The 26,248-nt window shown below is 41.7% G+C and overlaps 1 protein-coding gene across 1 annotated transcript in view; it reads right to left on the minus strand.

Moving 5' to 3' along the window:
- Positions 1-1,310: 1,310 nt before the first annotated feature.
- Positions 1,311-26,248, minus strand: part of LOC306917217 (mucin-5B-like) — a gene marked incomplete at its 5' end in the record, with an annotated part of 62,217 nt that continues 37,279 nt past the window's right edge. The window contains 22 exons of the mRNA XM_079495349.1: positions 1,311-1,796; positions 2,027-2,398; positions 3,016-3,136; positions 4,218-4,257; positions 4,575-4,697; positions 4,898-5,002; positions 6,018-6,140; positions 6,608-6,648; positions 7,542-7,646; positions 9,348-9,516; positions 10,604-10,635; positions 10,744-10,874; positions 11,056-11,125; positions 11,215-11,390; positions 11,831-12,014; positions 12,607-12,790; positions 12,924-13,165; positions 13,289-13,460; positions 14,964-15,172; positions 16,007-16,150; positions 21,660-21,891; positions 23,190-23,383. Coding sequence (XP_079351475.1) covers positions 2,218-2,398; positions 3,016-3,136; positions 4,218-4,257; positions 4,575-4,697; positions 4,898-5,002; positions 6,018-6,140; positions 6,608-6,648; positions 7,542-7,646; positions 9,348-9,516; positions 10,604-10,635; positions 10,744-10,874; positions 11,056-11,125; positions 11,215-11,390; positions 11,831-12,014; positions 12,607-12,790; positions 12,924-13,165; positions 13,289-13,460; positions 14,964-15,172; positions 16,007-16,150; positions 21,660-21,891; positions 23,190-23,383 — 2,978 coding nt within the window. The 3' untranslated portion in view covers positions 1,311-1,796; positions 2,027-2,217. The remainder of the gene's footprint in view (positions 1,797-2,026; positions 2,399-3,015; positions 3,137-4,217; positions 4,258-4,574; positions 4,698-4,897; positions 5,003-6,017; positions 6,141-6,607; positions 6,649-7,541; positions 7,647-9,347; positions 9,517-10,603; positions 10,636-10,743; positions 10,875-11,055; positions 11,126-11,214; positions 11,391-11,830; positions 12,015-12,606; positions 12,791-12,923; positions 13,166-13,288; positions 13,461-14,963; positions 15,173-16,006; positions 16,151-21,659; positions 21,892-23,189; positions 23,384-26,248) is intronic.

Raw genomic sequence — 26,248 nt, forward strand, 5'->3', positions numbered from 1 at the left:
TATTATATATTAATGCCTTTCAACATGTATTTGTCTAGGAATTCATAATCAATATTTGAAGTAGGGGGTGCAACAGTTAATTGAGCAAATCATTATACTGGTAATTGATCATTAAAACAAATGTTTTGATACAATTATCAAGATAACAAATCCTTGTCATTGAAAAAACATAGATAGAGAACATAGCATATTTCCAAGCCCACATAGCGGCTCATGATCGATGCATTGTAGATCATCTATTTCCAGGACACCACAATGTTCATGTCGCTTTCTGACTCCTTTCTTCCTGCTGGATGTTGACCCAGATGATGACCCCAGATGATCGCAGATGTTGAGCCAGATGTTGACCCCACATTGTTAAAGCTGCACTCTGTAACTAATTTCCTCTTCTAACTTGGGTTTTGAAGTGCTGACATTATTACCATTGAGCTAATAGAGTCTGCCTGCCTGCTTCCGTTAGTTCTGCAATATGAGGACAACAATAAAAACAAATGTAGATCTGCTTGAGCACTTTAATGAAAACTATTTGTTGAAGTTTGACAAATAAGAGATAGTGGAAAAACATCTGCAGTGAAAGATAGAACACCCAAAGTTGTATCTTCTTATTGCTGTATTATTTGTTCAAGAACATCTAGCTTTTAAATCAACAAAACCCCTCCCAAAGAGAACAAACAAAAGAATGTTCCTATGATCATGGTAAGTGCGGTCGACGTCAACATAATTAGAACAAGTCTCTAAGTGCAGCAACAGCTACGATAATGTTCACGTATGCATGAAAAAGCATGACATCATAATCTCATCTCAATGTTTACAAATATGCACAGACGTTTTGGGACACGCCCTTCTTCAGCGCGTTCGTCAGATAATGTAGAACCACTAAGCTGTAATCAAGGTTTTTCACTCAAGGCCCAAAAGCGGTTCCCGCAACCCTAACTACCGGTATAGTAAAAATAGCTAATATCTATAAGCTCACATCATGTCGCGACTTGCATCTGCAATTTTCACTCCTTCTTAAAAGTAGTTTTTCCCTCTCTAATTAATGGATTTGTTTGTATTATTAATATTATTATTATTTATTTTTGTATGAAATAATTATGAAAAAAAACAGTGATCATTGAATATGACACTGATCCAACATGTACCCGGGTATCGCAGAGGGTAGAGCCTAGTCTACTTGGTACATGGTTGGATCCCGCCTTGGGTACTTGGTAACTTGGACAAAGGGAAACATTGGAAAGGGGGGAGAAACTCTCATTCTCTGCCGACATGGTCAATAAAGCCGCTCCGGCATAGTGTGATCAATGATCATATTACAGTCCAGAATCGTCACGTCAAGTTATCTGTAAACTTATTTGGTTCATTCTGCGTTCTTCGTTATAATTATTAACCCATGCTGTCTGGGCAGTTCCTACTCCTGGAGTGTTGTGATATCTATTCCACAGGGTTTCAAAGTAGGGGCCACCATGGGGGCCAAATGGAAAGGAGAGGAAAATGAAAAAATAAAATCATAAAAAATATACCGGTATGTAAATTAAAGGTTTGAAAAAATTCAATTAATACGATTATTGTGCCAGTTTAAGCACTTTCAAAATGCTGTCCCTATTTGTTGGGCATTTCATTTAACAATTGTTGAAAAATTGCAAATATGTTTAATTTCTCTATTTAAATAGAAGAAACAGCAGACCTACATGGCTGCATTGTCATGTCATGTCATGTCATGTCATGTCATGTCATGTCATGTCATGTCATGTCATGTCATGTCATGTCATGTCATGTCATGTCATGTCATGTCATGGCTACATCAAGTAGTAGAGGAGGCTGAATAAACAGTCAAAAAGGACACGCACGTCTAAACCTATAGGCTGGGTGCTGGATCAAAATAAAGTCACAATGAAGAAATGAAAAAATCCGCACACCAATTGATGCTCCCAAGATAGCTTTACTGGTAGGTACCAGTGAAGATATCTTGGGAGCATCAATTGGTGTGCGGATTTTTTAATTTCTTCATTATGTCATGGCTACATACCAATGGCTCCACATTGTCTGACAAGCATAAGTAGAAAGAAGGGCTTGGCCTGAACGTTCTGTATATATTCTAAATATGTCATGTCTTGCAGACCTTTTCATGCATACCGTACCTACTAACTTATTGAGCTTCTAGCTCACCCTTAATACCAAAACATACATGAAGTGCGATTTAGCGTAACGTTGACCTTTTCAAACACCTTTCGGTTTGTCCACACACTTAATGGGGTTACAGAAACACTTGTCGATGTGAACGTAGGAGTGTTTCTTCCTCTGAGCGCCGGGGCACAGCAGCTCCACCTCCCTCTGGCTGGTGGACTCTTCTTGACAGCAGGAGCAGGCGTGCATGATGCCGTTGTGTTTCGTCGAGAACCTTCAGATAGAGGGACAGGGAATGACGTTCAATCAGTGATGGGGAAAAAGTACTCACATGTAGAAATACTCAAGTAAAAGTCTGGGTAATCCAACCAACCAAAAGTAGAAAGTACTCTTTATGCAGACTGTCCCTGTGTCCCATTTCACAAGTTGTCAAATGTATAAAATGTATAAAAACAGTTTTTAAATTGCATATATGTGTCTGAGCAAATCAGCTATTTTGTGGTAACACAAACAATAAATGGCATTGACAATGAATGGAGAATTTATGTCATAATATGTGTCTGAGCAAATCGACATGTTGGGCAGTATTATGCATGTCTTAAGTACCAGGTCTTATGACTTAACTTAAGACCTGGAGGCATGGTCAATGCCATTTGGCTATTCTGAGTGGCCAAATGGCATTGATCACGCCTCCAGGTCTTAAGTTAAGTAATAAGACCTGGTACTTAAGACACGCATAATACTGCCCGTTATGTCATGATGATGTACAGTACGGTGATAAGAGCGCACCTCACTTCACACGGGTGTGATTTTCTTTTTTTTAGTTAATGTGAAGCCCCAACAGCAGCCCTCAGAATGTGGGTTCAACGTATGGTTGTACATAAAGCTCACTTTGAGGACGTTTCACACGATCCATGACAGGCTGTGAGCTCCACCGGCTCGATGGACCTGCAGCCGTCCACCTGGAGGATGGTGCTTGTCTTCTGGATCTCACATTCGTACCGACGAGAACCTGAGGATGATGACACACACGTGTGGTTTCATAACACGAGACATATTTCTTATTTTAACTTCAAATAATTAGAAACAGCTGAGTGGCCTTGTTGTGGTTATAGAGGCCTGGCCTGAGCCTCAGACTGGGAGGTCGTGGAACAAAAGTCATAGCAAAGATGGGACCCAATGCCTCCCTGGACAGCACTCAGCATCAATGGTTGGATTGTGGGTAAGTCCCTGTGACATGCTAGCGTCATGCCCAGGGTGCATCATGTAACATGCTAGCGTCATGTCCAGGGGTTGTTCTCTCACTCTTACATAAAGCTGACTCACGCTACATAAACAGGAGGTAGGATCCTGCCGTATAGGCCTCGTAGCTAATGAAACAGGAGGTAGGATCCTGCCGTATAGGCCTCGTAGCTAATGAAACAGGAGGTAGCTACATAGCTACAGAAAAAACAGGTACTGTACAGGTATAATGGGCCTCATAGCTGAGGAACCGTTGGTTCCCGAGGCTATTTACTCACTACTTAATACTCAGAGAGGTAGAGTATTTCTTCTAATTCCCAGACGGCCTCTCTACACATTCAGCATTTTTCCCATTTTTTGGGGATGATAATAATAATATATGTAATAATAATTATTACTATTATTATTATCATCCCCAACATTGTTAAATAGAGATAATTTGTATGTTCTTCCAACAACTAAAGCAGGAATATAGGTTGCCCTGACAAATACGTTTTAAAATACTTTTACAATTAAAGGGTTAGTTCAGATTTTTGGATTTAAAGCTATAGGAAATATTTGCCATTAATTTAGTCGTTGCAAAGGTATTAATTGATTGCCTGAGTCCTATAGTTCCGTGTGTGTGTGTGTGTGTGTGCGTGCGTGTGTGTGTGTGTGCGTGCGTGCGTGCGTGCGTGCGTGCGTGCGTGCGTGCGTGCGTGCGTGCGTGCGTGCGTGCGTGCGTGCGTGCGGCTGTGCGCATATACTGTATATATAGCAGAGTGCACATTGTTTTGGGTGTGGTAGAAAAGTCAACATTCTGAAGCTCGGTATAATACTGAAAAAGAAATGCAACAGAAAATATTACTCACAAGTTTTACAGCAGCCACTTGCATCCATTCTTTCAGTTCCCTGTAATGTGATGTGAACATTCATTTTATGTATATAATGTGATTGTGGACATTAATTCACACTCAAAGACACCGCTATTAGGAATGTTTAATATGCATCTATCTATAGGAAGGGTATGGCCTGGTCAGCCTGCAATGACATGCATGCTATCCTATTAAATAACAGCCTCATATGAACCAACAGGGACATTTTTTGTTACATGAATTTTTTTGAGAAGTCTGTAGAATTATAATAATCAAGAGCCAAATGTAAAGCAGCTACTAGCCACAATAATCCATCCAAAACACACAGTCAATCAGGTAAAGACGTATACTCACAGTAATGCAGTTATGTGGATCGAATTCGGGACACTGCACTTGCTTTTTAACCACCATAAAGTTATCAATGATGCATTCATACGTTGCACATTTGTCGTCCGTTGGAGCCCAGGTGTTTGAAGGCTGTCGTGGGGAACGGAAGCAGTTCATTGGTTAAACGTTAAAAGGCTCCAAATAATAAGACTTTAGGCTCATTGAATTGTGTAACATTTAATGTGCATTAATCAGCGGTGGATTTACTCAAGTACTGTACTTTAGTACAATTTTGACAGACATTTGAGTACCTCTTCCACCACTGTGTATCAATGATACTTTAAACTCACCTCAATAACGTGAGTGGTTCCGTCTGGCAGCACCAAAACACAGCTGGTCTGTACACACGTCCCACAGCAGCTTCCAGTGTCCTTTTCAAACACGTAGTCGTAGCCCTTTATGAAGGAATATGATCATCACCATGTATTCATTCATTTTCATACACGTAGCCCTTTAGGAAGGAATTATGATCATGACTACAGATGTGCCGTTTGAGAACTTACACATGTCCTGCCATTGTCAATTCGGTAGATTGTCAGTGCATTGTCAGAAACAGAACATTGTCAGTGAAAAAGGGGGGCATTTGCCATGGTATTTATATGTTAATTACTTGCGCAAGCAGAGCGCGCAAGTAAGGTGGTTTATCGGGCGCTTTGATGCGTATATATGTTCAATGTCAATGCCAGTTCAATGTTTTAAAGAGAGGCTGAGATTTGAAAGTTTGTAGCGGTTGACAGTACTTGCTCGCTCTGCTTGCGCACTAACGCGCAAGTAGGCACTCGACAGAGTGCAGTTCTAGTTCTATTAAGATTCCCTGGATATAGAGAGAGTGCCTCTGCTGGCCACTTCTTTTCAGTAGCAACGCTGTAGATAGACTTGGCTGCCACATGATGTCACGCTGAAAAGCCAGACTTTGGAGGTGCTAGTGGCTCTCAATAATCATACTTGTGTGAAGTGAGCAGCGCCTCTTACCATGATGATCATGTACTGTATGTAGTCTGAACTGAGACAAGCTGGAGTTGGAAATACATTGTTTTCAACAAGAGCTATTTTAAGCATGTTTGCAACATGACAACTGTTTTAAAGTATTGTACAGTAACAACTAAAGTCTCTTTAATGTTTATGTTGTACTATTACTACAAAACAATCTAAAATAATGGGATTTAAGAACATTAAAGCTGGGCTGTTGCCTGAGTCCAATGCATTTCTGCCTACTTCCGGTCCAGGACTTGTCCCAGTTGGTTGTCCCCATTCTCAATAGAAGTCTATGTAGGCGAGCCGCCATTGGACTGGCCCCATGAAGTGAACACAGTTTGCGTAACTCTGTCTATATCTGGTTACTACGTCATAGTAAAAAAGTCCACATGACGTCACATGACAAACACTTTATAGGAGCAATGCTGAACTGACCTGAGGACAGTGATTGTCACAGGGTTTGGGGACACACTGGACGATGTTCATCTTGTCATCAGGGCTCTGGGTGTGACTACAGTGACACTGGTCACACTGGTCGTTGGGAACCTGGACACCGGGCTAGAAAACAACAATGTACAAGAATGTCACTCTATCTGTGTCTAACTAACACAGTGCTTCTCACGCGTCTATGTCTCAGGTCACCTCTGTAAATAACGCTTTCATCCGTCTATCACCTGAATGACATTGTTACTTTATACCCCCTTTATGTCATATTAACGGTATATGTAAATCTTTCGTCACAGCCCAGAGGGCAAATGGCCTTGGGCATAACTAAAGATTACGATAACAATAGTGGACTCGCTACTCGAGCCTGCACAATAATGTAATTCTGTCTGTGTTTAATGCACCAGGCTGGATCATTATCATCATCATTGTATTTGTGTCTTACAAGGTGTCAAAACTTCTTTTTTTAATGAAAGTTTTCATCTTGGTTTATCCAGGATTGCTTACCTCAGTTACCTGGTATTCAGTTTTTATTTATTTTTATTTTTTAAATGAAAAGGTTGATTTTGGTATATTCTTACCTTGTATTCCGTGTCGTTGAAGACACAGAAACCTTTGGATACTGGTGGAAAAAAGGAGAATCCGTTTTGATTACAATAATAATAATAATCTAGATACAGTTGGAGGCCATCGATATTGTCCTTTTCTTTTTGCTGAGGTTTGCGTGATCTGCGCAAAAGGACAGTTAACCCATTTTGGGCGGGAACCCCTTTTGGTGTTTTAAACATTATAATTTAGCTATTGAAAAATAGCAGATCTACAAGCTCATAGCGCGCCACCGAGTGGTGCGCTACGAGCTTGTAGGTCTGCTATTTTTGAAAAATCGTGAAAATATTTATTTCAGAAAACTGGATTTTTTTAAATTTTGAGGTCAGGCCTAAATGGGTCAAATGATAAGGGACAATATCGGTGGCACCCAACTGTAGATAAATGTTTAACCACTTGAACCTCCAGCATCCTTATTCTAGGGGGAGCTGATTGAAATTGATTGTTTGAAAATTGTATTAACAGTTTGTAGAATGGGTTCAATGAAATTACAGGTCAATACAAAAACTGCTGCGAGGATAAAACCCAGAAAAAGCACTAATAAGACTTGTTTACATCAGCTCACAACGCGTTGCCACTTATGTGAGCTTGTAGAGCTGCTATTTTTGGTCAATCGATTTGTAAGAGCGTACCAAGTGCGCTTTTTACAGGTCCATTTTACCAAGTAGCCTATAGAGGGTTTAAGTGGTGCTGAATTTGCAGCTCAACAAGAGCTAATTCATCTAGTGTATGACGGAGGACATTTCACGTTAAATGTAAATCTCTGCGATACGATTATTGTGAGCTTTTTATAATCACGATAAACAATAATGGCGATTATCGTCCCGTCCCTAGTCAGCACCTTATTCGGTGATGAAGCTCTTAGCACGGGTGTAAAAGTGATGAAGAGGAGGAAGAGGAAGATCTTACCGCAGGTGTATATGGGGCAGCAGTTGCCGCTGGTCGGTTGGTCCACCATTATTTCAAATCCCAGGTCACACTTCTGGATCGGTGGACAGGTTGTGATGTCACATTCTGTTGGCAAAGGGACGTTCAGTCAGTACGGCCATAATAAATTAAATAGGAAACTAGTTGCCAAAAAAGACACCGCTGCCACATGTGATTACTTAACTAATATCAGCTGTAGGTGGACATTTCTGTCTGTAAGATTTACATTGTAATACATTTTGGTGTCAGACTTTTTTTTTGTACCAGGTGGGACCACACTGGGGTTTATTCAGCCAATAGACTGTTGCTGATAGTAAATTAAGGTACTAATGTATAAGCTATGATCTATAGGCAATGTGTAATTTGACATGCAGTACGTTGAACCTACATCGTACACTATTATGAAACAAATCTCTATCATTTATGTTTCAGTGTCTTCTTTTGCACCTCATGTCTAACCTCATGTGCTAAATATGCTTCTCTATAGCATAGCATACACATGTATGCTATGCTATAGAAATGTCCACACATTTCTTCAGTTGCTCATTTGGTGTAAATGGAAAACATCTCTTGCACACTAAAGGCACCTGCTGCAAATGTTGTGATTTCCCATTCAAGTCTTTCTAACTGCATTTGACGACAGTGTGCGGGAGTTTTTTCCTTTTCTTTTTCAGCTCACATCACTCACCACATTTATAGTCCATACTGCAGTCCTTGGTGTAGTTGACCAACACATCACTCACCACATTTATAGTCCATACAGCAGTCCTTGGTGTAGTTGACCAACACATCACTCACCACATTTATAGTCCATACAGCAGTCCTTGGTGTAGTTGACCAACACATCACTCACCACATTTATAGTCCATACTGCAGTCCTTGGTGTAGTTGACCAACACATCACTCACCACATTTATAGTCCATACAGCTGTCCTTGGTGTAGTTGACCAACACATCACTCACCACATTTATAGTCCATACAGCAGTCCTTGGTGTAGTTGACCAACACATCACTCACCACATGTATAGTCCATACAGCTGTCCTTGGTGCAGTTGACCAACACATCACTCACCACATTTATAGTCCATACAGCAGTCCTTGGTGTAGTTGACCAACACATCACTCACCACATGTATAGTCCATACAGCAGTCCTTGGTGCAGTTGACCAACACATCACTCACCACATTTATAGTCCATACAGCAGTCCTTGGTGTAGTTGACCAACACATCACTCACCACATTTATAGTCCATACAGCTGTCCTTGGTGTAGTTGACCAACACATCACTCACCACATTTATAGTCCATACAGCAGTCCTTGGTGTAGTTGACCAACACATCACTCACCACATGTATAGTCCATACAGCTGTCCTTGGTGTAGTTGACCAACACATCACTCACCACATTTATAGTCCATACAGCTGTCCTTGGTGTAGTTGACCAACACATCACTCACCACATTTATAGTCCATACAGCAGTCCTTGGTGTAGTTGACCAACACATCACTCACCACATGTATAGTCCATACAGCTGTCCTTGGTGCAGTTGACCAACACATCACTCACCACATTTATAGTCCATACAGCAGTCCTTGGTGTAGTTGACCAACACATCACTCACCACATGTATAGTCCATACAGCAGTCCTTGGTGCAGTTGACCAACACATCACTCACCACATTTATAGTCCATACAGCAGTCCTTGGTGCAGTTGACCAACACATCACTCACCACATTTATAGTCCATACAGCAGTCCTTGGTGTAGTTGACCAACACATCACTCACCACATTTATAGTCCATACAGCAGTCCTTGGTGTAGTTGACCAACACAAAGCCTTCCTTCACACAGCTCGCCGGGTCTGGTGTGGAACACTTCACGGCCTCACACTGAACACCCATGGTCTCCTTATCGCATGTACACCTCTTACAGTCTGTGGTCCACTTATCACCGTACTGTAAACACACACACATGAACCTTACAGTCTGTGGTCCACTAATACAGGGTTTGATGAAGGCCCAGGTCGGGCCGGGCCTTAATTATCAGGCCTGTTGAGAACTCTAGTTTTCGCCGGCTGCCGGGCGCGGCTGCACTAATAACTTTGGGGCAGGCCCGTCTTAGCCTGGTATCCAGCCTGCTTCGCTACGTTCGGCGGATTTTTTTTTCTCTCTTCGCTTATCAGTCTGGAAAGCCTCCCATTGGGAGGTTTTGCAGAACTACACTAGAACTACATATGTTACGTAGTCAACGTCGTTGCTGATTGGATGTTGTTCCAACGAATGAGAGTAGCGTTAGGCAACCTACGTCATCAGCCAGCGCCACCCTCCATTCTTTTCACACTGTTGTAGCTGCGCTTTGCTATGACGTCTCACTGGTGCTTTGTCCCGCCCCGCACCACAGACCAATCAGAAGCCACGTTAGGTTTCGAAGCTTTTGGCATGTCCCGCCTCCCTTGGAGATAGGAGGCTTTCCAGACTGATAAGCGAAGAGAGAAAAAAAAATCCGCCGAACGTAGCGAAGCAGGCTGGATACCAGGCTAGGCCCGTCTAGAGTTTAAATGAACAAGTATCAGTCAAAAGGGAGACATCGAAGAGGAAGGATGGATGGATGGATGGATGGGGAAGGATCAACATATGGAATGTCATAACAGGTCAGCTCCATATATATGGATATCTAAGGGTTTGAGGTCAGATGTAGAGTTGCTGGCCAATATTGATGACACCAGGGATCTCCATGCCTGATGATGTCACGTGATGTCACGAGGCATGACCATATATAGTCATGCCTGGGGTGACCAACCAACCAACTGACGGGAAATGCACAATTTCATAGTAGACAACATGGGGTGAAGTAGGCTTGGTTAACATACTGTAATAGTTTAGCCTCGGCCGGGAGGCGAACCCGGGACCTATAAATCCTATGGTGCATACGTTACCAGTCAGCTAAAGAGCCATGCGGGCTGATAGGCAAGCAGCAACGCAGCACCATATAGCCTACAATATAGTACCATGGCCCATGGGGTGACGTAGCTGAATACTGTACCTCTTTGGGTTTGCCATCAGGTCCGGTGCAACCTTAAACAGAGAAAAAAAGATGATTCTCTTGAGTTTTTACTGGAACTTCATTTATTATGACTCTTAGAAAGACAAATGTGAATGTAAATGACACCATGTTCTTCTCACAGGTAGTAACACAGGATTCAGAGTTTGAGCTGAACCGTATGGTGTCCTCAGGACAGAAACATCCCTCCACAAATCCGTCACAATCAGGGTTCAACTCTCCCTCACACGGTTTCAGAAACTTCTGATTGTACCTAAATATTAAAGAAAATGCATTACAGTCCAAGACATGCATACTGTACTTACAAAATACATTGGGAACTAACATATTATTTATTACTGTGTCGTGTGTACTGCTGTACAAAAAATATCATAATCCAGGAAAATAACTGCATTTCTTTGACACTTTGAATTGAGTAACAAGTTGATTATTACCTTGCATTACATGTTGGTGAAACGGAGGGCCCGCAAGCCTTGTAAACCTGGTCCTTCGGACATTTATAGTCTGTGATGTTTAAAGGAATCTGAATTATGATCCAGTGAGCAAACACAATTTAATGACCAGCAGGAAATCAAATAACCAGGATATCATACCACATTTTCCATTCGTCGATGCTCTCCAATCTATGCAGATGAATGCTTCGGCACACCTTCGCGCGTACGTCTCCAAACTGGAGCAAGCCATTTTCTTGAACGTGTTGCACACGTCGTACTTGCAGGCCTTGTAGAACGGCTCCGGCGGGATTATTTTGTGGCATTTCTCAAACACACTGTCAGCGTGGGAAAGAAGAGCACAGTGTCATCCATGTTCAAATGGAACATTATATAATCGACCTCTTTACTCGCCATCTATTTTTTTTTCACTGACGAAAACAAAATAAAAATGAAGCTATGATAAATAAAACTATGACTATATATAATATATTGACAATTTCGTCAACAAATAAAAACTAGACTAAAATGTTAGTGAGGGACTAGCGGAGAAGAGATCCAGTAGAACTAAAAGACACTTTGTTTGCGCTCGGGTGTTAAATAGCAGCTCAACAATCTGCCATCAAGGCAGCGCCAAAATCCATTTTAGTCGACAAAATCAAGCGTAGATTTAGTCGAATAACATCTTACGATATTTAGTCGATTAAAAATAGACCAACACACAAACAGATGAAAAAGAAAATCTAAATTTGCTGTCAAAATCAACACTGTTTCTCACCTGCTAGTAATGACTTCACACACATCCGCTCTACAGGCCGTTGGTTTAGGAGGTACAGGGGGAGGTCTACAGTGTGTCTTATCACTGAGCCCTACGTGCCACTCATGTGCCATCTTAGGACAAGCGGGGTCGATCTTTCCATCGGGTGACCTGCAGTCGTTTTTCTTGTTGTTGTCACAGACTCCTTTTGAAGGGAAATATTTAATTTGTCGTCATTTGTTTGAATTATGTTACTATTTCATTCAAACTAAAATGTACACTTTCACACCAAATAGAACGTAATGTGATGTCATGGTGGCATTTTAAACGATTCATTCCACCTGATTAATGTTATCGCCACACAGGTCTTAATTAGGCACGTAACGAGCCACTCAACTCACGATACGATTCAATAGGTTGACGATATGATTTGTCACAATTTTCTGAACACAAAATAATTTTCCAGACAAAAATATATATTTTTTATTATTATTATTTCTCTTACACAAATCCAGTGTTTTCTTTCTCTGCCCTCTGCTGCAGCAGGAGCGAGGTCTCTGCTGTGATGTATCACGATTCAAACTGCGATTTAAATTGTTTGAAGGGATTCGCTCGTAATTCCGACACCGCATTAGGATAACATGGCTTTGCGCACGGTTAGGGTTAGGGGCAGGGTTAGTAATGGAGCGAGTCGGACCAACGCGCCGTCGGAAAACAATGACGCTGACCCCAGTTTGAATGGATTTGAATCGTTTTACGATTTATATCGTTACATGCCTAGTCTTTATTGATCTCACCACATTGTCCCTCTGTGTTGCTGTGGAAGAGGTGATAAGGCAGGTCAACGCTGAAGTGCATCCCTCTGAACATCACGGTGGCCTTGATGGCCGGGATTTTCAACAGCATCTCAATTCCACTGCTTGTTATTGTGAAGTCATCGTTAGAAAAGGTTGTGGCTTTAGGCTTTCCATTGACGAGCACCTGAAATTTGCAAATTAATCAATACACACAAGGTATTTTCAGTAAAAGCGTTATGTTGGATCATTCTCCTTGTTGGGAACGGCGACAGATTACATAAAGCTGTCCAAAATTGAAACAACATAAATATAGTCACCGTGTTGACAGTCGGGGACCTCTCTTGCTGGAGGATAACCTCTTGTGTTTTGTAACGAACCGTCAAGGCGTGTATGCAGGATATGAACCCTTCGTCATCACAGTTCTCGTTCTCGATGAGAATGGTGAGGTTGTATCGTGGAAGAATCTCTTTAACCAACACGTAGGTGCAATTTCCCTGGAAACTGTAGTACTGACCGTCAAACGTGACATAGTGAGGATCGCCCCAGCCATAGCACATACCTGGAAAAAATGAAATAACATATATATCCTGTCCCTGGACAACATAATTATGACAAATGATGTGTGAAAATGTCTTGTGTTCATATTCAGTTTGAATGAAGTTTAGTGACGATTTGAACTTACATTTACATTCATATTGGAAACAGCAGCCGCTCTTGTCGTAAATCTTAACCGGTTGGAAATTATTTTCACACACGGGTTTGATCACCTTCGGACAGGGAGGATATTCTGTAATGACTTTACCACTCTGGCATGTCTGCGTGGTACATTTACCGGACTTCCAGGTGTCACCGTTCTGTTAGGAAGAGAGAGAAAGACATACTGCATCATGAACACTGGGAGTGTCCTAGCCATGGTTCACGACGGCGGAACTTCACCCTGATTTGCGCACCTTGCTACATTTAAAACGTTAACGTCTACATAAACTTTCAGATTTCAAACCCCCAAGAACATGGATGTTACAATTTTGCTCTGGCGGATATTAGTACCTGTATCTTCCGAATTGTTCAATAAAAAACATTTGAATCTGATTGGTGGCTATTTTCGCAAAAGGTTATAATGCATCAGTGTTGTGTGTAGTTGAAAGCATATGGTGAAAAAACTAAGAAAATGGCCAGCGATCGGATTAAAATGCTTTTTATTGAACAATTCGGAAGATACGGGTGATAATACCCGCTTGATATATAATCATGACAGTCATGATTTTGACAGTCATGTTTCAGGGCTACCCAACTCCCAACCCTTACACACCTCACGAAGCCTTAAATTCACAGAGATGTTTTTTTTTTTTTTTTTTGCATTCCTGGGCCAATAATTTGATGACCAGCGGAGTCTCTCCTACTGAGCAACCACCCAGCTGGAGGAACGGGCTAACGGGAGGTCAGACTTATGGGCAGTCCCCCAAGTGGAGAAGAGATCCAGTAGATCTAAAAGACAAGTCACTTTTTATCTTTGGTTGCACTCAGGTGTTGCACTCTGAATATAGCACATGATTTACAGAGCTCACTAGTGAGCTTCTAGATCGGCTATTTTCAGCATGCAACCAAAATCTGCCATTGGGGGGGGGTGGGAGGTCGTCGTGCCGAACGGGAAGGGACGAGGCCGGGGAAAGTGCTCGGCCTGTCCCAAACAAAAAAACAGTGAACGAACAGTGAATTGAATTTTGTTTTAATTTCGCTGTAATTTTGCGGTACCCAGCCCCCCCAAAAGAGAGAGGCAGGCAGGCAGATAGACAGACTAGTCGCTGAATGGATGCAGCCACTAGTAGCCAATATAGTGCACTAATGCAGTTGCCAGCTTTACAGCTAAACATTGGGGGTATTTTATTTTAATTTTGGTGTAATTTTGAGGTACCCAGCCCCCCAAAAGAGAGAGAGAGAGAGAGAGAGAGACAGAGACAGAGACAGAGACAGAGACAGAGAGAGACAGAGAGAGACAGAGACAGAGACAGAGACAGACAGACAGACAGATTGCTGTGCATGCATGGCAGGCTTTAGGGCTTTATTGGCTCAAAGGCTTTAGGGCTATTGGCTCAAAGGCGCCGGCCCTGACCCAGCCACGGCAAAACTGAAAAAAACGTTCTGTTTTTCTCATTTGTAGGCCAACTGTAACATATATTTATACTTTTGGTATTTTTAAGTACATTTTGATGCCAGAGCTTTTGTACTTCCACGTTAGTAAATTTTTAATTCCGGATGTTTACTTGTAACTTTCTTTTACAAAGTACTTTAATACTTTAACTTTAATGAACTAAAAATGTGAGTAGGCCCACTTGTTCTGCCCACCGTGTGAATCGTACCTTTCGTGGCGGCTCTAGGTGAATGCAGTCTGTAACAGGAACTTCTGTGGATCCGCGTAGCCGTGCGATGGTGGTGATGATGACCTCAGGGACGCTGGTGGTGGTGGTGTGTTGGCACGGTCTGGCTTGCTTCTCCACCTTACAGGACGAACTGCAGAATGCAGTGAAGCACCAGCCTGCTCCGTCCGTCTGGTTGTACATGAAGGTACCTGAGAACGGTGGAGCCATGGAGTTATAAAGCAGTGGTTTTCAACCCTTTTCATATAAATGACCTATTATTTATTCTGCATTCGAGCCACGGGACCACCATTTGATGAGATTTGTCCCGCAAAACTATTTTGTTATCGTTGGATTTTGACCACAATTCCATGCTGTATTGATGGAACTTGGTACCATAGGAGAGACAACAGGCAAATGATAAATCACCAGAACCGAGAACAGGTGATTTTCATAAATCATGGTTAAAATCGGGTTTGAAGTTACAATGGGTTTCTATAGGAAGGGGGCAGGGCAGCTAAAATTAATATAATATCTAAATTCTGAATGAAGCAACTTAAAAACTGTCTGGGGTGTTCACAGAAGCCTGAGTAGAGGATAAAATGCCCCCCCCCTTTTTAAGATGTGTTTTTTCTGGCTTTCGCCTTGATTTCACTTTTGATAGAGGGAGAGGTACACAGTAGTAGGCTGACAGGAAACGGGGAGAGAGATGGGGGCGTGACACGAAGCAAAGGCCGCCGGGATCTGGAGTCGAACCTGCGACGGCTGCACCTTGGCAAGCGGCCTGGACCGCTGAGCCACGGCACAGGCCGACCAAATTATTTTTGAAACTGAAATATCCCTTTAACTAATGTAGCCTAATTAGACATTATGTCCTAATGACCGCAGCAGTTAGAAATGAATGAGTTCATGATCAATTCATGATGAATGAATGTATGAGGTCATCATTAATTAATCATTATTTCTTTGTGTTAACTATGTGTACAAATTTGCATTATCAAGTACAATGTGACCAGAGCATTAAATTAATGAAATGTTTAACCTACCAGGAAAGAAATGCTGATCGTTGTATCTGCAGGAACATACTGTTGTTGAGGGCTGTGTTGGTGCTGTGGTAGGCTTTTCTGTTATCTTTGGCTTTTCTGTTATCTTTGGCTTTTCTGTGGTTGTTTTTACGATTGTAGTTGCAGCTGTGGTAGAGACGGATGGCTTGCATGTGTCAATCAAACACCTGACTCGTATTTCGTAGTCATAGCACCTAGGTGGTATACCTTGGTCCTGGCCTTTACAAATCAGTCCAACTGTTGGGTCACATTTAACTTTTTGTCCTAACTGAGCCAAAGACTTATCTTTGTACTGTTTGGCACGACACTCGATTTCTAAAGGTTTGGTACAAGCGCTCAAGTCAAGATTCTTTATATCTTTTATGCTTTCAGTGTCATCACCACTTGAAGAGTAATGATTATTCGTCCATTCTGACCATTTATAAACATGACAGGATGTGGTTGGTTGCACTGTTGTAGAAGTAGGGACAATGGTAGTGGTTGTCGTAGGCTTTTCTGTGGTTGTCGTAGGCTTCTCTGTGGTTTTTATTGTAGGCTTTTCTGTTATCTTTGGCTTTTCCGTTGTTGTTAATGGCTTTTCTGTGGTTGTTTTTACGATTGTAGTTGCAGCTGTGGTAGAGATGGATGGCTTGCATGTGTCAATCAAACATCTGACACGTATTTCGTAGTCAAAGCACCTAGGTGGTATACCTTGGTCCTGGCCTTTACAAATCAGTCCAACTGTTGGGTCACATTTAACTTTTTGTCCTAACTGAGCCAAAGACTTATCTTTGTACTGTTTGGCACGACACTCGATTTCTAAAGGTTTGGTACAAGCGCTCAAGTCAAGATCCTTTATATCTTTTATGCTTTCAGTGTCGTCACCACTTGAAGGGTAATGGTTATTCGTCCATTCTGACCATTTATAAACATGACAGGATGTGGTTGTTGTACTTTCTTTCTGTCCTTCTGTTGGTATAACGGTTGTTGAAGCCTCTGGTCTTGTGACAATAGGTGGACTAGTTGTTGTGATTAACGTAGGCTTTACTGTGGTTGTTATTGTATGCTTTTCTGTGGTTGTTTTTACGATAGTAGTTGCGGCTGTGGTAGAGACGGATGGCTTGCATGTGTCAATCAAACATCTGACTCGTATTTCGTAGTCATAGCACCTAGGTGGTATACCTTGGTCCTGGCCTTTACAAATCAGTCCAACTGTTGGGTCACATTTAACTTTTTGTCCTAACTGAGCCAAAGACTTATCTTTGTACTGTTTGGCACGACACTCGATTTCTAAAGGTTTGGTACAAGCGCTCAAGTCAAGATTCTTTATATATTTTATGCTTTCAGTGTCGTCACCACTTGAAGGGTAATGATTATTCGTCCATTCTGACCATTTATAAACATGACAGGATGTGGTTGGTTGCACTGTTGTAGAAGTAGGGACAATGGTAGTGGTTGTCCTAGGCTTTTCTGTGGATTTTATTGTAGGCTTTTCCGTGGTTGTCGTAGGCTTTTCCGTGGTTGTTGTAGGCTTTTCTGTGGTTGTCGTAGGCTTCTCTGTGGTTTTTATTGTAGGCTTTTCTGTTATCTTTGGCTTTTCTGTTGTTGTTAATGGCTTTTCTGTGGTTGTTTTTACGATTGTAGTTGCGGCTGTGGTAGAGACGGATGGCTTGCATGTGTCAATCAAACATCTGACTCGTATTTCATAGTCATAGCACCTAGGTGGTATACCTTGGTCCTGGCCTTTACAAATCAGTCCAACTGTTGGGTCACATTTAACTTTTTGTCCTAACTGAGCCAAAGACTTATCTTTGTACTGTTTGGCACGACACTCGATTTCTAAAGGTTTGGTACAAGCGCTCAAGTCAAGATTCTTTATATCTTTTATGCTTTCAGTGTCGTCACCACTTGAAGGGTAATGATTATTCGTCCATTCTGACCATTTATAAACATGACAGGATGTGGTTGGTTGCACTGTTGTAGAAGTAGGGACAATGGTAGTGGTTGTCCTAGGCTTTTCTGTGGATTTTATTGTAGGCTTTTCCGTGGTTGTCGTAGGCTTTTCCGTGGTTGTTGTAGGCTTTTCTGTGGTTGTCGTAGGCTTCTCTGTGGTTTTTATTGTAGGCTTTTCTGTTATCTTTGGCTTTTCTGTTGTTGTTAATGGCTTTTCTGTGGTTGTTTTTACGATTGTAGTTGCGGCTGTGGTAGAGACGGATGGCTTGCATGTGTCAATCAAACATCTGACTCGTATTTCATAGTCATAGCACCTAGGTGGTATACCTTGGTCCTGGCCTTTACAAATCAGTCCAACTGTTGGGTCACATTTAACTTTTTGTCCTAACTGAGCCAAAGACTTATCTTTGTACTGTTTGGCACGACACTCGATTTCTAAAGGTTTGGTACAAGCGCTCAAGTCAAGATTCTTTATATCTTTTATGCTTTCAGTGTCGTCACCACTTGAAGGGTAATGATTATTCGTCCATTCTGACCATTTATAAACATGACAGGATGTGGTTGGTTGCACTGTTGTAGAAGTAGGGACAATGGTAGTGGTTGTCCTAGGCTTTTCTGTGGATTTTATTGTAGGCTTTTCCGTGGTTGTCGTAGGCTTTTCCGTGGTTGTTGTAGGCTTTTCTGTGGTTGTCGTAGGCTTCTCTGTGGTTTTTATTGTAGGCTTTTCTGTTATCTTTGGCTTTTCTGTTGTTGTTAATGGCTTTTCTGTGGTTGTTTTTACGATTGTAGTTGCGGCTGTGGTAGAGACGGATGGCTTGCATGTGTCAATCAAACATCTGACTCGTATTTCATAGTCATAGCACCTAGGTGGTATACCTTGGTCCTGGCCTTTACAAATCAGTCCAACTGTTGGGTCACATTTAACTTTTTGTCCTAACTGAGCCAAAGACTTATCTTTGTACTGTTTGGCACGACACTCGATTTCTAAAGGTTTGGTACAAGCGCTCAAGTCAAGATTCTTTATATCTTTTATGCTTTCAGTGTCGTCACCACTTGAAGGGTAATGATTATTCGTCCATTCTGACCATTTATAAACATGACAGGATGTGGTTGGTTGCACTGTTGTAGAAGTAGGGACAATGGTAGTGGTTGTCGTAGGCTTTTCTGTGGATTTTATTGTAGGCTTTTCCGTGGTTGTCGTAGGCTTTTCTGTGGTTGTCGTAGGCTTCTCTGTGGTTTTTATTGTAGGCTTTTCTGTTATCTTTGGCTTTTCTGTTGTTGCTGCTGGCTTTTCTGTGGTTGTTTTCACGATTGTAGTTGCAGCTGTGGTAGAGACGGATGGCTTGCATGTGTCAATCAAACATCTGACTCGTATTTCGTAGTCATAGCACCTAGGTGGTATACCTTGGTCATGGCCTTTACAAATCAGTCCAACTGTTGGGTCACATTTAACTTTTTGTCCTAACTGAGCCAAAGACTTATCTTTGTACTGTTTGGCACGACACTCGATTTCTAAAGGTTTGGTACAAGCGCTCAAGTCAAGATTCTTTATATCTTTTATGCTTTCAGTGTCGTCACCACTTGAAGGGTAATGATTATTCGTCCATTCTGACCATTTATAAACATGACAGGATGTGGTTGGTTGCACTGTTGTAGAAGTAGGGACAATGGTAGTGGTTGTCCTAGGCTTTTCTGTGGATTTTATTGTAGGCTTTTCCGTGGTTGTCGTAGGCTTTTCCGTGGTTGTCGTAGGCTTCTCTGTGGTTTTTATTGTAGGCTTTTCTGTTATCTTTGGCTTTTCTGTTGTTGTTAATGGCTTTTCTGTGGTTGTTTTTACGATTGTAGTTGCGGCTGTGGTAGAGACGGATGGCTTGCATGTGTCAATCAAACATCTGACTCGTATTTCATAGTCATAGCACCTAGGTGGTATACCTTGGTCCTGGCCTTTACAAATCAGTCCAACTGTTGGGTCACATTTAACTTTTTGTCCTAACTGAGCCAAAGACTTATCTTTGTACTGTTTGGCACGACACTCGATTTCTAAAGGTTTGGTACAAGCGCTCAAGTCAAGATTCTTTATATCTTTTATGCTTTCAGTGTCGTCACCACTTTTAGGGTAATGGTTATTCGTCCATTCTGACCATTTATAAACATGACAGGATGTGGTTGGTTGCACTGTTGTAGAAGTAGGGACAATGGTAGTCATTGTCGTAGGCTTTTCTGTGGATTTTATTGTAGGCTTTTCTGTGGTTGTCGTAGGCTTCTCTGTGGTTTTTATTGTAGGCATTTCTGTTATCTTTGGCTTTTCTGTTGTTGTTAATGGCTTTTCTGTGGTTGTTTTTACGATTGTAGTTGAAGCTGTGGTAGAGACGGATGGCTTGCATGTGTCAATCAAACATCTGACTCGTATTTCGTAGTCATAGCACCTAGGTGGTATACCTTGGTCCTGGCCTTTACAAATCAGTCCAACTGTTGGGTCACATTTAACTTTTTGTCCTAACTGAGCCAAAGACTTATCTTTGTACTGTTTGGCACGACACTCGATTTCTAAAGGTTTGGTACAAGCGCTCAAGTCAAGATTCTTTATATCTTTTATGCTTTCAGTGTCGTCACCACTTGAAGGGTAATGATTATTCGTCCATTCTGACCATTTATAAACATGACAGGATGTGGTTGGTTGCACTGTTGTAGAAGTAGGGACAATGGTAGTGGTTATCGTAGGCTTTTCTGTGGATTTTATTGTAGGCTTTTCCGTGGTTGTCGTAGGCTTTTCTGTGGTTGTCGTAGGCTTCTCTGTGGTTTTTATTGTAGGCTTTTCTGTTATCTTTGGATTTTCTGTTGTTGTTAATGGCTTTTCTGTGGTTGTTTTTACGATTGTAGTTGCAGCTGTGGTAGAGACGGATGGCTTGCATGTGTCAATCAAACATCTGACTCGTATTTCGTAGTCATAGCACCTAGGTGGTATACCTTGGTCCTGGCCTTTACAAATCAGTCCAACTGTTGGGTCACATTTAACTTTTTGTCCTAACTGAGCCAAAGACTTATCTTTGTACTGTTTGGCACGACACTCGATTTCTAAAGGTTTGGTACAAGCGCTCAAGTCAAGATTCTTTATATCTTTTATGCTTTCAGTGTCGTCACCACTTGAAGGGTAATGATTATTCGTCCATTCTGACCATTTATAAACATGACAGGATGTGGTTGGTTGCACTGTTGTAGAAGTAGGGACAATGGTAGTGGTTGTCGTAGGCTTTTCTGTGGTTGTCGTAGGCTTCTCTGTGGTTTTTATTGTAAGCTTTTCTGTTGTTGCTTTTGTAGTGGCTGTAGGCTTTTCTGTTATCTTTGGCTTTTCTGTTGTTGCTGCTGGCTTTTCTGTGGTTGTTTTCACGATTGTAGTTGCAGCTGTGGTAGAGACGGATGGCTTGCATGTGTCAATCAAACATCTGACTCGTATTTCGTAGTCATAGCACCTAGGTGGTATACCTTGGTCCTGGCCTTTACAAATCAGTCCAACTGTTGGGTCACATTTAACTTTTTGTCCTAACTGAGCCAAAGACTTATCTTTGTACTGTTTGGCACGACACTCGATTTCTAAAGGTTTGGTACAAGCGCTCAAGTCAAGATTCTTTATATCTTTTATGCTTTCAGTGTCGTCACCACTTTTAGGGTAATGGTTATTCGTCCATTCTGACCATTTATAAACATGACAGGATGTGGTTGGCTGCACTGTTGTAGAAGTAGCGACAATGGTAGTGGTGGTCGTAGGCTTTTCTGTGGATTTTATTGTGGGCTTTTCTGTGGTTGTCGTAGGCTTTTCTGTGGTTTTTATTGTAGGCTTTTCTGTTATCTTTGGCTTTTCTGTTGTTGCTAATGGCTTTTCTGTGGTTGTTTTTACGATTGTAGTTGCAGCTGTGGTAGAGACGGATGGCTTGCATCTGTCAATCAAACATCTGACACGTATTTCGTAGTCAAAGCACCTAGGTGGTATACCTTGGTCCTGGCCTTTACAAATCAGTCCAACTGTTGGGTCACATTTAACTTTTTGTCCTAACTGAGCCAAAGACTTATCTTTGTACTGTTTGGCACGACACTCAATTTCTAAAGGTTTGGTACAAGCGCTCAAGTCAAGATTCTTAATATCTTTTATGCTTTCAGTGTCGTCACCACTTGAAGGGTAATGGTTATTCGTCCATTCTGACCATTTATAAACATGACAGGATGTGGTTGTTTTACTTTCTTTCTGTCCTTCTGTTGGTATAACGGTTGTTGAAGCCTCTGGTCTTGTGACAATAGGTGGACTAGTTGTTGTGATTAACGTAGGCTTTACTGTGGTTGTTATTGTATGCTTTTCTGTGGTTGTTTTTACGATAGTAGTTGCGGCTGTGGTAGAGACGGATGGCTTGCATGTGTCAATCAAACATCTGACGCGTATTTCGTAGTCATAGCACCTAGGTGGTATATCTTGGTCCTGGCCTTTACAAATCAGTCCAACTGTTGGGTCACATTTAACCTTTTGTCCTAACTGAGCCAAAGACTTATCTTTGTACTGTTTGGCACGACACTCGATTTCTAAAGGTTTGGTACAAGCGCTCAAGTCAAGATTCTTTATATCTTTTATGCTTTCAGTGTCGTCACCACTTGAAGGGTAATGATTATTCGTCCATTCTGACCATTTATAAACATGACAGGATGTGGTTGGTTGCACTGTTGTAGAAGTAGGGACAATGGTAGTGGTTGTCGTAGGCTTTTCTGTGGATTTTATTGTAGGCTTTTCCGTGGTTGTCGTAGGCTTTTCTGTGGTTGTCGTAGGCTTCTCTGTGGTTTTTATTGTAGGCTTTTCTGTTATCTTTGGCTTTTCTGTTGTTGCTGCTGGCTTTTCTGTGGTTGTTTTCACGATTGTAGTTGCAGCTGTGGTAGAGACGGATGGCTTGCATGTGTCAATCAAACATCTGACTCGTATTTCGTAGTCATAGCACCTAGGTGGTATACCTTGGTCCTGGCCTTTACAAATCAGTCCAACTGTTGGGTCACATTTAACTTTTTGTCCTAACTGAGCCAAAGACTTATCTTTGTACTGTTTGGCACGACACTCGATTTCTAAAGGTTTGGTACAAGCGCTCAAGTCAAGATTCTTTATATCTTTTATGCTTTCAGTGTCGTCACCACTTGAAGGGTAATGATTATTCGTCCATTCTGACCATTTATAAACATGACAGGATGTGGTTGGTTGCACTGTTGTAGAAGTAGGGACAATGGTAGTGGTTGTCGTAGGCTTTTCTGTGGATTTTATTGTAGGCTTTTCCGTGGTTGTCGTAGGCTTTTCCGTGGTTGTCGTAGGCTTTTCTGTGGTTGTCGTAGGCTTCTCTGTGGTTTTTATTGTAGGCTTTTCTGTTATCTTTGGCTTTTCCGTTGTTGTTAATGGCTTTTCTGTGGTTGTTTTTACGATTGTAGTTGCAGCTGTGGTAGAGATGGATGGCTTGCATGTGTCAATCAAACATCTGACACGTATTTCGTAGTCAAAGCACCTAGGTGGTATACCTTGGTCCTGGCCTTTACAAATCAGTCCAACTGTTGGGTCACATTTAACTTTTTGTCCTAACTGAGCCAAAGACTTATCTTTGTACTGTTTGGCACGACACTCGATTTCTAAAGGTTTGGTACAAGCGCTCAAGTCAAGATTCTTTATATCTTTTATGCTTTCAGTGTCGTCACCACTTTTAGGGTAATGGTTATTCGTCCATTCTGACCATTTATAAACATGACAGGATGTGGTTGGTTTCACTGTTGTAGAAGTAGGGACAATGGTAGTGGTGGTCGTAGGCTTTTCTGTGGATTTTATTGTAGGCTTTTCCTTGGTTGTCGTAGGCTTTTCTGTGGTTGTCGTAGGCTTCTCTGTGGTTTTTATTGTAAGCTTTTCTGTTGTTGCTTTTGTAGTGGCTGTAGGCTTTTCTGTTATCTTTGGCTTTTCTGTTGTTGCTGCTGGCTTTTCTGTGGTTGTTTTCACGATTGTAGTTCCAGCTGTGGTAGAGACGGATGGCTTGCATGTGTCAATCAAACATCTGACTCGTATTTCGTAGTCATAGCACCTAGGTGGTATACCTTGGTCCTGGCCTTTACAAATCAGTCCAACTGTTGGGTCACATTTAACTTTTTGTCCTAACTGAGCCAAAGACTTATCTTTGTACTGTTTGGCACGACACTCGATTTCTAAAGGTTTGGTACAAGCGCTCAAGTCAAGATTCTTTATATCTTTTATGCTTTCAGTGTCGTCACCACTTTTAGGGTAATGGTTATTCGTCCATTCTGACCATTTATAAACATGACAGGATGTGGTTGGTTTCACTGTTGTAGAAGTAGGGACAATGGTAGTGGTGGTCGTAGGCTTTTCTGTGGATTTTATTGTAGGCTTTTCCTTGGTTGTCGTAGGCTTTTCTGTGGTTGTCGTAGGCTTCTCTGTGGTTTTTATTGTAAGCTTTTCTGTTGTTGCTTTTGTAGTGGCTGTAGGCTTTTCTGTTATCTTTGGCTTTTCTGTTGTTGCTGCTGGCTTTTCTGTGGTTGTTTTCACGATTGTAGTTGCAGCTGTGGTAGAGACGGATGGCTTGCATGTGTCAATCAAACATCTGACTCGTATTTCGTAGTCATAGCACCTAGGTGGTATACCTTGGTCCTGGCCTTTACAAATCAGTCCAACTGTTGGGTCACATTTAACTTTTTGTCCTAACTGAGCCAAAGACTTATCTTTGTACTGTTTGGCACGACACTCGATTTCTAAAGGTTTGGTACAAGCGCTCAAGTCAAGATTCTTTATATCTTTTATGCTTTCAGTGTCGTCACCACTTGAAGGGTAATGATTATTCGTCCATTCTGACCATTTATAAACATGACAGGATGTGGTTGGTTGCACTGTTGTAGAAGTAGGGACAATGGTAGTGGTTGCCGTAGGCTTTTCTGTGGTTGTCGTAGGCTTTTCCGTGGTTGTCGTAGGCTTTTCTGTGGTTGTCGTAGGCTTCTCTGTGGTTTTTATTGTAGGCTTTTCTGTTATCTTTGGCTTTTCTGTTGTTGTTAATGGCTTTTCTGTGGTTGTTTTTACGATTGTAGTTGCAGCTGTGGTAGAGACGGATGGCTTGCATGTGTCAATCAAACATCTGACTCGTATTTCGTAGTCATAGCACCTAGGTGGTATACCTTGGTCCTGGCCTTTACAAATCAGTCCAACTGTTGGGTCACATTTAACTTTTTGTCCTAACTGAGCCAAAGACTTATCTTTGTACTGTTTGGCACGACACTCGATTTCTAAAGGTTTGGTACAAGCGCTCAAGTCAAGATTCTTTATATCTTTTATGCTTTCAGTGTCGTCACCACTTGAAGGGTAATGATTATTCGTCCATTCTGACCATTTATAAACATGACAGGATGTGGTTGGTTGCACTGTTGTAGAAGTAGGGACAATGGTAGTGGTTGTCGTAGGCTTTTCTGTGGATTTTATTGTAGGCTTTTCCGTGGTTGTCGTAGGCTTTTCCGTGGTTGTCGTAGGCTTTTCTGTGGTTGTCGTAGGCTTCTCTGTGGTTTTTATTGTAGGCTTTTCTGTTATCTTTGGCTTTTCCGTTGTTGTTAATGGCTTTTCTGTGGTTGTTTTTACGATTGTAGTTGCAGCTGTGGTAGAGATGGATGGCTTGCATGTGTCAATCAAACATCTGACACGTATTTCGTAGTCAAAGCACCTAGGTGGTATACCTTGGTCCTGGCCTTTACAAATCAGTCCAACTGTTGGGTCACATTTAACTTTTTGTCCTAACTGAGCCAAAGACTTATCTTTGTACTGTTTGGCACGACACTCGATTTCTAAAGGTTTGGTACAAGCGCTCAAGTCAAGATCCTTTATATCTTTTATGCTTTCAGTGTCGTCACCACTTGAAGGGTAATGGTTATTCGTCCATTCTGACCATTTATAAACATGACAGGATGTGGTTGGTTGCACTGTTGTAGAAGTAGGGACAATGATAGTGGTTGTCGTAGGCTTTTCTGTGGATTTTATTGTAGGCTTTTCCGTGGTTGTCGTAGGCTTTTCTGTGGTTGTCGTAGGCTTCTCTGTGGTTTTTATTGTAGGCTTTTCTGTTATCTTTGGCTTTTCTGTTGTTGCTGCTGGCTTTTCTGTGGTTGTTTTCACGATTGTAGTTGCAGCTGTGGTAGAGACGGATGGCTTGCATGTGTTAATCAAACATCTGACTCGTATTTCGTAGTCATAGCACCTAGGTGGTATACCTTGGTCCTGGCCTTTACAAATCAGCCCAA

The sequence above is a fragment of the Electrona antarctica genome (assembly GCF_951216825.1).
Source record: "Electrona antarctica genome assembly, chromosome: 24".
NCBI lineage: Eukaryota > Metazoa > Chordata > Actinopteri > Myctophiformes > Myctophidae > Electrona > Electrona antarctica.